The sequence below is a fragment of the Cetorhinus maximus genome, chromosome 4 (assembly GCF_964194155.1).
Source record: "Cetorhinus maximus chromosome 4, sCetMax3.hap1.1, whole genome shotgun sequence".
NCBI classification, from domain to species: Eukaryota; Metazoa; Chordata; class Chondrichthyes; order Lamniformes; family Cetorhinidae; genus Cetorhinus; species Cetorhinus maximus.
In genome coordinates this window covers 172,983,814-172,995,799 of record NC_135882.1, presented here as the reverse complement: position 1 = coordinate 172,995,799, position 11,986 = coordinate 172,983,814, and the positions used below count along the sequence as shown (strand labels likewise).

Genomic DNA, 11,986 nt, shown 5'->3' with positions numbered 1-11,986 from the left:
TTATCGAGGGTAGATGAGAATGTGGAAATCGAAACACAGGATGATCAGCCATGATCTTATTGAATGGCAGAGCAGGCTCGAGGGGCCGAATGGCCTAATTCTGTTCTTTTTTATGTTATTTCCCCTTATATTGGTGTTCTTGTGCTGCACGCAAGATGAAAAGCTTTGATGTCTCTTTTTTCAGCAATACTCAAGTTCTGTACTACCAAATGACTATTTCCTACCTCTTTGCATCGTCAGCAAGTTTGGCTACAATACAGTTGGTCCCTCATGCCGAAAACCTTATATTTGTCTCCTCTGGTTATCAACCCTTCATTGGAAATAATTTCTCTTTATTCACTCCCATAAAAACCTTTACAAATCTCTAATCAAATGTCCTCTAAAGTCTTCTCAGGTCTGAACAGCAAACCCAGCTTTTCTCATCTATCCACACGTACCCTGTACTCACTCATTAATGAGGTGTGAAGATTTTCAATTCCTGAAAAAAGATGTTTTGTCGAAACTTTTCACCTTGCACTCATCAGGACAACCGCAAGAATACCAATTTCAGGGGAAGCAACAGCTTTGTGCTGTATGAGAAGAGTGCGCTGATTGGTTGACAAGTAGTAGAGGCGCTGCCATGGAGAATGCACCCGTTAATGGTGGCCGACAGTTAACTGCCAAGCATTGTAAGAAACTTCTAGCCAGGCAGCTTGACTCTGACTAGTCAATACCCTAGCCATTTGTTAGTCCATTCCTCAGGGCAATTCCTTGACCAGAGTCAAGGTGCCTGGTTTAAAATTTATGCGGAAAGAGCAAGGCCAGGGACTGCAGCGGTTCAAGGCGGCAACTCACCACCGCCTTCTCAAGGGCAACTAGGGACGGGCAATAAATGCTGGCCCAGCCAGCGACGCCCACCTCCCGTAACTGAATAACTAACCTGATTGCTCTTCGAAGAGCCAGCATTTGATGTGATGGGCTGAATGGCTGCCTCCTGTTCTATCATTCTATGACTGTCTGCTATACTGTCAGAGATATTATATTGGCTGTAGATTCAGATTCTTAAGAGTGAAGATTGATCTGCATCAATCTTCATCCCCACTCCTTGTATTGCAAGCACCGTTGTTTGATGGACTATACATTTCTTCATGACACAGAACACAAAAAAAGGGAAACAAAACAATGATATTAAGCTGCTGGGTCTAAACCCTGAAATTCCTCCCCTAACAGCACCCGAGGGAGTTTCTACACTAGACTGACTGCAGCGGTCCAAGGCAGCGACTCACCACCACCATCTTCTCAAGGGCAGCTACAGATAACCAATGCCAGCCTTGTTACTGACACCCACATCCCAAGAATAATACATTTCCTTTAATTAGGGGAGTTGTATTGTCTATTAAAATGCACCAATTCAAAAATGTAATACTTGCATTGTAGAAAAAAAAAATAGGCGAATGCTCCCTTTCCATTGTACTTTTCAACTCAAGTCTTATTATGCAGGCACCCTGACTCAGATTGCCAATGGCTTATTAAAAAAACATGCATCATTCCAGCAAATTTACATTTTTTAATTAAAAAGCATGTCAAGCACTTGACTTTCTATGTTGTGAATTAACATTGCAGATTATCCCTGCAAAATAAGGCAGTGTTTCCAATGTGCTGCTGTGCTAGTCGAGACTGAAATCTGGATCCAAACTCTACTGCTTAACTTTGGAGATGATACGACACAGCACCCGCCCCACCCCACCCACCCGCCTCCCCCAACAGCCGATGGCTTTTGGTCCGGTGACCCAGCCTCTGGGAATCCGCATTTTAACGGCGGCCGCAATGCTCCATTTGGGTCTCGGGTCAAAACACGAAAGATTGGAGCAGATTCCCTCCCTCGTAGAACTGGGGTGTTGCCTGGACTGGAGAACTTTCCATGTCACTGGAAATTAGATAGGCCAAGCGTTTTTTCATTCGGAACAAGAGGCAGCCGAGGGGAAACCCAACTGAAGGGCGTAAGATCACGAGGGGGCCTAGACTGGATAGGTAGGCATTATGGCCCTTGGTTGAAGGGTCCATTAACCAGAGGGCGTGGGTGTGAGATAAGAGGTTGGAGGTTTAGAGGGGGAATCTTTCACCTAGAGGGGAGCAGGAGTCTGGAATTCACGCCTGAAGGGGTGATAAAGAGACAGAAATCCTCCACTTTTAAAAGGCACTTGGATATACACTTCAAGTGCTGAAGCCCACAGGGCTACAGGCCAAGAGCTGTAAGGTGGGAAAAGGCTGGATGGATACTTGCCAGCTGATACAGAGGCGATGGGCCGAATGGCCCGCTTGGGTGCTGTAACGTCGCCCGACTCTAAATTTCTATGAAGTCAACTGGTGCAGGTAATTACAGGACTGTAGCGAGAAAAGGGATAGACGTACAATTCTTCCAACACGCTGACAAAATAAAGTCAAAACCCAGCGAAAAATTCAAAAAGTAGCCTTTAATTTATATCCGGGCCAGAGGTGTAATGTTTTGATTCTGATACACAGTAAAATTGGCCAAAGCCAGTGTCACAATTCTCTCCTGGTTCGAAAGTTGCTCTTTAAATTAGTGCCACCAGCGTCTATCCTACCCCCTCTTGGTATTTGGTACAAATTATGTAAAACACTTGTGCTAGTTAAGAATTACAAAAAAAAGAAAAATAGTCGTCATGGTCTATCTAGTCTTCAAACCAGTCAACATCACTTTCTCCAAAAGCATCTCCATCAATACAGTTTGCCCCTCGGGTGAAAAGGAAAAACGATAAAAACATGCAAAAAGGAAAACTGAATTGCCCAAATTTCTCTTTCTTTTTAAACGCATGATCCAAAGGATTAGGACTGGTCTGTTGAGTATGTCTCTGAACATTATGTACACTTTTCCTTTTGTACAATGGATTTTAAAAAATAAACCAAAAAAACAAAAAAAAAAAAAAAATTAATACCAGTTGTCGTCTTGAGGCTGAGATTAAACTATCATTTCTTATCTGCCTCCGAGGACATGAAAACTAAAAGGCGGCATTAGAAAAAAAAATCAGAAGGCATTGACAAATTGCATCATTTCTCAGCCTCCTTCAAGTTTACTGCAGTGTGTCTAAGACTGGAACCCGTGGTCTACAACTTGCCCACCTTCCCCGCTTAACAAAAAAAAAATGGTACTTTGTTTTAAAATGAGATTTGGTGTCTTTAGCATCTTGTTTTAAGCTAAAAGCAGAGAAAAGCTCGCCATTGCCTGTGTGTTTTCCATCCCCCCCACCCGCTCCCCACTTGCGTTTCAACTGGAGGGGGGAAGAGAGGAGGGGGGGGAATTAACACTTCAAAATGTCACAGGTACTGTTAAAGCGTGTAACATAAACCTAAATGATTCTTAAGATCAAAAAAGTGTACAAAAAGGCACAAAATCTCAGTGCTTCTGTACTTTGAAATTCAAGTGTAACAGAGCTCTTATCAATATTTTTTTTTTTAAAACAGTGTCAGTTTACCGATAATTCCACTCGCGCAAGTAGTTTGCAGCCTATAATCGCAGCCTTCACCGAGCACTGGCACCAGTTGACTAACATATAAAAGCCTAGCCATTTTGTTTTTGTGTGTGTTTTGTTTCTTGTTGCTGGGAATAAAATCGGTCAGAAGTCCTTAGTCTGCAACATTTCCCACTTGCGCTCCAAAAGAAAGAAGGTCCTAGCAGTCACTGCCTCCACCATACATGTCCGCCAGCTTCTTAAACCGTGGGCCCCAGTCATTCAGATAATCGTAGTCCTGGTCTCCGCCAGAACTCGTGGAGTTGAGGGAACTCAAAGACCCGGCCGTCGAACCGCTGCCCTCGTAGTCGAACACCAACAGCGAGTCGTAAGGTGGCGCCGTGGGGTCGTTGTCCGCTGCCTTGAGCCCCTGGATTTTTCCGGAAACAATCGTTAAAAAAAAAAGCTTGTGTTAAAACTTGGTCACCCCATCGTTTCAAAAGTTAAGGTGCAACTTGAGAGATATTACACTCGTTCGGTAAATATAAAACCAGCCTGCGTGAATTTGGCGTCTGCTATTTACAAGTGATGGCTCACTGGCTAAACCCCCCCAACTCTAGTCTCAGAGTCAGAATGTCGTGGGCTTAAGTCCCAGGCCGCGGGCAGGATTTTACGGCCCCGTTGTGGCGGGGGCAGGGCCGCAAAACGCGACGAGCCCGTTCAGAAGTCCATCGACTTTAGCGGGACCATAAAATCCAGCCAGTGTGGAATTCTGCCCCTCGTGTCTCTGTGGGGTCTGATGGGGTGCTGCACTGCCAGAGGAGCTGTCTTTCGGGGGGGGGCGGGGGGGGGAGGATGTTAAACTGAGCCCCAATTGGCCTCTTAGCTGGATCTGCAAGATCCCACGTCCGCTATTTCAAAAAGCAGGCGAGCTCTCACTGGTGTTCTGACCAATATCTATCGCTTCATCGACCATCACATGAGAGAGATTATCCCGTCATTTTTACAATGCAGTTTGTGGGAGCTTGCTGTGGGCAAATTGGGTGCCGCGTTTCCTACATTACAACAGTGACTACACTTCAAAAACGCTTCATTGGCTGTAGAGTGCTTTGGGGCAACCTGAGGGCTTGGTAGGCACTATATAAATGCAATTTCACATTTTTGACGTAAACACTCCACCATTTGTTCACGTACAGCGTCCTGTTCTGAAGATGCTAAAGAATCTCTCGAAACAACAAAAAAAAAACACAGCGATTGATGACGTGACTAATGCTTCCGCTTGTTTTACAACTAGTGCTGAATGTGCAATTATAAAACTGGATAACGTCAAGTTGGATAGAAATTTGCACTTGCTCCAGTTACAGGATGCAGGCTGCGTGGGACAGGAAGGCACTGTCAAAATTGTGGATCACCCCAGCATCTGTGCTTTCCATGAGGAGAGAAGGGCTGAAGAATGCATCCTTCTCGCTATCTTCTCCAGCAACTCTATAGGAATTTCAGGGACCCGACTCTACAAGCATGAAGTATAATACATGTGGCTGCAGGCGCATTGCCATACAACAACACTGGGTAGGTGCAGGTCTTTCACAGTTCATCACTCTGTGGTTGGTATTTTCTGGGCAGACAAGCACTTATATTTAGGTTAATACCTTTGTGGAGTTAAAAACGTTCCAAGTTGCTTCACAGGGTTGGAAAAATTGACACTGAACCAAAGAGGTGGTGTCAAACCAGATGGCCAAAAGCTTCTTAAAAAAGGAGAGAGAGAGAGAGAGCGCGCAGAGAGGAATTCCGGAGCTTAGGAGCCAGAAATCTGGAGTCACAGCTGCCAATGGTGCAGTGAAGGAATTGGATGGTACACAGGAGGCCAGAATTGGAAGAGTACTAACTCCGCCCTAACGATAGTCTGAGATTAAACCAGTCTGTTTGCAATCTTGGTGTCGCACTTGATCCCGAGATGAGCTACCAACCTCACATGCGCACCAATACCAAGACCGCCTACTTCCATCTCTGTAACGTCGTCCCTGTTTCAGCACATCGGCTGTGGAAACCCTCACTCGTGCCTTCATTACCTCCAGGCTTGGCTATTCCAGCGCACTTCTGGCTGGTCTCTAACATTCAACCCTCCATAAACTTGAGGTCATCCAAAATTCTGCTCCCCGTGTCCCAACTCGCAGCAAGTCCCATTCCCCTATCGCCTTTGTCCTCTCGTTGGCCTACGTCAGCTTCCAGCAATGTCTCGATTTTAAAAATGCTCATCCTTGCTTTCAAATCCCTCCATGGCCTCGCCCCTCCCTATCTCTGTAATCTCCACCAGGCCCACAACCCTCAAAAGACATCTGCATTCCTCTAATTCTGGCCTCCCTAGTGCATTTTCAATAATAAATCGCTCCATCATTGGCAGCCGCCGCCCCTTCTGCTGCCTGGGCCCCAAGCTCTGGAATTCTCTCCTTACACCTCTGCGCCTCTCTACCTTGTTTCCATTCAGAGGCTTCTGAAAACCTACCTCCGAACAAGCTTTCAGTCAGCTCTCCTAATGTGGCTCAGTGTCACAGTTTGTTTTATAATGCTCCCGTGTAGACCCTTGGGATGTTTCATGGCGTTAACAGTGCTGTTATACTGATGACCCCTAGTTCTGGTCTGGCCGACAAGTGCAAACATCTTCTACATCTACGCTCCCTAATTTTAAACACCTCTCCCAGGTTATTCCCTCAGTCTTCTCTTTTCAAGTGACTAGAGACTCGGTTTGTGAAGTCTTTCCTGGCAGTTATAGCCCCTTGGTGCAAAAGGTGTCACCAGAACTTTCTCTGGTGCCTCTCTATCCTTTTTACAATATGGGGACCAGCACTGCTCACAGTGCTCCAAACGCGGGGTCTTACACTACTAAGCAGGGAACGTAGCCCATCCACAGACAAATCGGAGAGGACTTGTGCAATTGGGTTTTTAAAAATTCATTTATGGGATGTGGGCTTCGCTGGCTGGACCAGCATTTATTACCCATCCCTAGTTTCCCTTGAGAAGGTGGTGGTGAGCTGCCTTCTTGAACCGCTGCAGCCCAAGTGGTGTAGGTACACCCACAGTGCTGTTAGGGGGGGAGTTCCAGGATTTTGACCCAGCGACAGTGAAGGAACAGCGATATATTTCCAAGTCAGGATGGTGAGTGACTTGGAGGGGAACTTCCAGGTGGTGGTGTTCCCATGTATCTGCTGCCCTTGTCCTTCTAGATGGCAGTGGTCGTGGGTTTAGAAGGTACTGTCTAAGGAGCCTTGGTGAATTCCTGCAGTGCCTCTTGTAGATGGTATACACTGCTGCTAATGAGTGTCTATGGTGGAGGGAGTGAATGTTTGTGGATGTGGTGACAATCAAGCGGGCTGCTTTGTCCTGGATGGTGTCAAACTTCTTGAGTGATGTGAGAGCTGCACTCATCCAGGCAAGTGGACAGTATGCCATTACATGGCTGACTTGTGCCTTGTGGATGGTGGACAGGCTTTGGGGATTCAGGAGGTGAGTTACTCACTGCGGGATTTCTAGTCTCTGACCTGCTCTTGTAGCCACAGTATTTATATGGCTAGTCCAGTTCAGTTTCTGGTCAATGGTAACCCCTAGGATGTTGATATAATGCCCCAAACAAAAATCAAATCCATTAGAAAGGCTCTAAGTAACATGTACACGTCTAATTTAGAGACTTGATTCTGGTTTAGCATTTATGGGAACATTTTTTGTTTCAAAATACCAAGAAATCACGTACTCGATCTGAACAGCAGAGATGGTTTCAGTTACATATTTACCACTGAACAATCAACATCAACATTAAGGGTTGTTAAAAAGCACCCAAGGCAATAGCATCGATTTAAACCTCCCAAAATGAGTAAAGTGGTAACAAAAGGCAGGGCGACTTGTAATGGGATGAAGTTATTTTAAAAGCTCAGACACCCAGATCGTCTCAACTGGTTAAAAGCAACTAGTTAGTAACCTCTGAACCTCAATGTATTTTTCTCCTCTTAGCTTAAACAAAAAAGGATGGAAATAAAAACTAAAACAGGGCAACGACAAAGAACTGATGCTCTACAGCACAAAGAACATCACAGACTCTCACAGCACAAGAGGCCATTCAGCCCATCAAGCCTGCACTGGCTTTTTTTTTGAAGAACAACATTGTTACTCCCACTCCACTTGCCCTTTCCTCAAATCTGTATGAAATCTTCTCCTTCAAGTATTTATCCAATTCCCTTTGAATCTGTATCCAACACCCCATCAGGCAGGTGCATTTCAAATCCTAACCACTCACTGAGTACAAATGTTTTCTCAATGCCACCTCTGGTTCTTTTGCCAGTCACCTTCAATCTGTGTCCTACAATTATTGACCATCGGAAACAGTTTATCCTTACTTACTCTATCTAAATGAGTTTAAAGTTACCCACTTTGGTAGGGAAAACAGAATGGCAGAGTATTATTTAAATGGTGATAGATTGGGAAATGTTGATGTACAAAGGGACCTGGGTGTCCTTGTACACCGATCACTGAAAGTAAGCACGCAGGTGCAGCAAGCAGCTAAGGCAGCAAATGGTATGTCGGCCTTCATTGCGAGAGGACTTGAGTACAGGGGCAAGGATGTCTCACTGCAGCTGTACAGGGCCTTGGTGAGACCACACCTGGAGTATTGCGTGCAGTTTTGGTCTCCTTACCTAAGAAAGGATATACTTGCCATAGAGGGAGTGCAGCGAAGGTTCACTAGGCTGATTCCTGGGATGGCAGGATTGTCGTATGAGGAGAGATTGGGCCGACTAGGCCCTGTATTCACTGGAGTTTAGAAGAATGAGAGGGGATCTCACTGAAACATATAAAATTCTGACAGGGCTGGACAGACTGGATGCAGGGAGGATGTTTCCTCTGGATGGGGGTCGGGGGGGTTGGGGGGGGCGTCTAGAGCATGGGGTCACGGTGTCAGGATATGGGGTAGGCCATTTAGGACTGAGGCGAGGAGAAACTTCTTCACTCAGAGGGTGGTGAACCTGTGGAATTCTCTACCACAGGAGGCTGTGGAGGCCAAGTCACTGAATATATTTAAGAAGGAAAGAGATAGATTTTTCGACTCTAAAGGCATCAAGGGGTACGGGGAGAGAGCAGGAGTATGATGTTGAGATAGAGGATCAGCCATGATCATATTGAATGGCGGAGCAGGCTCGAAGGGCTGAATGACCTAATCCTGCTTCTATTTTCTGTGTTTCTAAACCATTCTTGATTTTGAACACCTCTAGGAAATCTCCTCTCAGCCATCTCTGCCCCAAGAACATAAAAGAATATTCGTTTGGTAGTGCAGAGCTCGAGTATTGCACTCTCTTCACATGTGGTATAAATTGTTGTTTTCCCCTTATACTGGTATTCTTGCGAGGTGATCTAACGAGTGCCAGACGAAAAGCTTCGACATGTCGCTTTTTTCAGCGATAGAAGAATATGATTGTACAAACACGATGGATAGGTCTGGGGGAGGGTGGGGGTCGTGGGGGAAATAAACTAAATTAAACACAAAGAAATGGTGTTGAACCCTTGCAAGTCATTGGTTAGGCATCAGTAGGACTTCTTTGCTATGGGTAAAGTCAGCATATATTGCCCATCCCTAATTGCCCTTGAACGGAGTGGCTTGCTAGGCCATTGCAGAGGGTCAACCACATTGCTGTGGGTCTGGAGTCACATGTAGGCCAGACCAGGTAAGGATGGCCATTGACGAACATTACTGTTTAAAAGGGAATTGGATAAATACTTGAGAAGACGTGTGTAGGGCTTTGGGGGAAAAAGAGCAGGGAGAGTTGAGATTAATGCGATAGCTATTTCAAAAAGCAGCACAGGCACAACGTACCCAAACAAAACTCCGCTGTCCTGTGTCCCCACTCGGACCTATTCCCCCGTTGCCCAATCACCCCATGCTCGCTGACCTACATTGGCTCCTGGTTCAGCCTCCCAGTTCTCCTCGCTCCTCCAATTCTGGCCTCCTGCGCATCCGATTTCTTTATCACCGCCATTGGCGGCCGTGCCAACGGCCGCCTGAGCTCCCTAAACCTCTCTGCCCCCCTCCCCTCCTTGAAGATGCTCCTAATAGCCTACCACTTTGGCACCGCTTTTGGTCACCTGCCCTAATATCTCCTTAAGTGGCTCGGCGTCAGATTTTGTTTGCTGTCGCTCCTCTGAAGGGCCTTAGGATGTTTTGCTAGGTTAAAAGGCGCTACATAAATGCAAACGATCAGAAGTGAGGTTTCTGAGAGGTTTATCATCTCCCCATTCCTCAAACTCTGTAGGAGTTCGAACTCGCTGCTCGTCGAGTGATGGGGCTTAGTGAAAATTCCAGAGAGAGCAGATTTGTAACGGGTTACGACCCTTTGCTTTAAGTTGTAAAAAGGTGCAATGGAGGCAGTCCACGGTTTTGGAACTCGAGAGCGTCTGTGGTTTCAGGTCAGCCTCCCATGTTAGCATTGGGGGTTACTTGGGGTCTTTCAATGAGCGAACTTATTTATTATTTTTAAAGAAAAAACGGAGTGCCCGTTCATACAAGTTTCAGTCCAGTTATTAATAAACGGACAGCATGAAATGTTGCAAACGCTTGCCCAGATAAATACGTTTCCCGTTGCGTCTTCCATTATCCCCTCTCTAAAATCTAAATATTCCATCGAGTTAGGCAAGCAGAGAACCAGTTCCCTTTTGATGAAGCTGCTCATTATGGGGCTTTCAGAAATCCGTTTGTCCAAAGCTGCTACTTAAACATGATATCAGACGCTGACTGATAATTTGTCCGTCTTTCAGTGTATATTTAAAGGCAGCGCCATTAGTCGTTTTCATCCCTCACACCTTCCATTTTCACGACTTTGGAAATGCATCGTCATAATTATCCGACTTCAATTGCTAAAGTGGGAGATTGGATATTTTCCACTCGGTACCACACAAGCTCAATGCACCGTCTTCAGGTCAAATAAACATGGTCTTTGTGACATGGCTACCCAAGTCGAGTGCTGAGGCAGACTACCATCGAACTCTGATGCCCTAAGTGAGGCACGTCGAAAGGTTTAACTGTGCTAAAAGGTGCTATAGAGTTACCAGGAGGGTGCCAGAGATGAAGGGTTTCGGTTACAATGGAGAGACTGGCGATTGTTCTCCGTTGTACAGAGGGGGTTAGGGGGAGATTTAATAGAGACGTTCAGCGTTATGAAATCATGAGACGTAGAGAAATTTCTTCACTCAAGAGGGTTGTGAATCTTTGGAATTCGCCACCCCAGAGGGCTGGGGATGCTCCATCGTTGAGTCCGTTTAAGGCTGGGACAGACGGATTTTCGGGGTCTCAGGGATTTAAGGATTACGGGGAGCGGGCGGGAAAGCGGGAGTTGAAACCCACGATCGTACTGAATGGCGGAGCAGGCTCGACAAGCCGTGCGGTCTAATCCTGCTCCTGTTTCTCATCTTCTGATGTAGTTAGGGGGGAGGGAAAACAGTTTCCAATGGTAGAGGGGCTCGGCAACCAGAGGAAATTAGCAAAAGAACCAAAAAAGGAAGGAGGAGGAGGAGAAATGTTCACATTCATTTTTTAAAACACAGGAAATTATTACAACCTGTAATCTACTGGCTGAAAGGGCGGTGGAAGCAGATTCAACAGTAATCTTCAAAAGGCAATTAGGTAAATCCTTGGCCATTTATAGGGCGATGAGGAACGAGACCAGGGGAGCAGGACTAATGGACAGCTCTTTCAAAGGGCTGACACAGGGATGGTGGGCTGAAGGGCCTCCTTCTGAGCTGTATGATTCGATGCGAAAACTCCAAGTCAACGTTGAAGTTAATTTGGGAAACATATTATACAAAATAGGTAGGTAGATAGATTCTTGTTAGACAAGGTTATCGGACGGTAAATGGGTATGTGGAATTCAATACACAAACAGATCAGCCATGATCTTGTTGAATGGCGGAACAGACTCCAGAGTGGGGGGAGGTGCCGAATGGTCTACTTCTGGTCCTATTTCGTATGCTGATATGGTCAGACTGCAGGGAGTTTAGAAGTGGAGTTGAAACCCCGCTATCAATATCAGGTCCTTTCTTGCCCTGAGTCACTCCCAAATAACTTTGGCTGTTTGGAAAGAAAGGTTTTTTTTTTCATATATATTATTTGTTCATGGGATGTGGGCGTCGCTGGGTAGGCCAGCATTTATTGCCCACCCCCCTAATTGCCCTTGCTCAGAGGGCATTTAAGAGTCAACCACATTGCTGTGGGTCTGGAGTCACATGTAGGCCAGACCAGGTAAGGGCGGCAGATTTCCTTCCCTAAAGGACATTAGTGAACCAAATGTGTTTTAACAACAATCGACAATGGTTTCATGGTCATCATCAGACTTTTAATTCCAGATCTTTATTGAATTCAAATTCCACCACCTGCCATGGCGGGATTTGAACCCAGGTCCTCAGAGCATTACCCTGGATCTAGATTACCCTTAGCCTGGTCTCTGCATTACTAGTCTAGCAACAATAACACTACGTCATCGCCTCCCCTTGACATCGCAGGAGGC

At 45.9% G+C, this 11,986-nt stretch overlaps 1 protein-coding gene across 1 annotated transcript in view; it reads right to left on the bottom strand.

Moving 5' to 3' along the window:
* Window positions 1-2,441: 2,441 nt before the first annotated feature.
* The window catches only part of LOC144680039 (cadherin-2-like), a 183,427-nt gene continuing 173,882 nt past the window's right edge, over window positions 2,442-11,986 (bottom strand). The window contains exon 16 of the mRNA XM_078541142.1: window positions 2,442-3,879. Within this exon, the coding sequence (XP_078397268.1) occupies window positions 3,670-3,879 (210 nt within the window). The 3' untranslated portion in view covers window positions 2,442-3,669. The remainder of the gene's footprint in view (window positions 3,880-11,986) is intronic.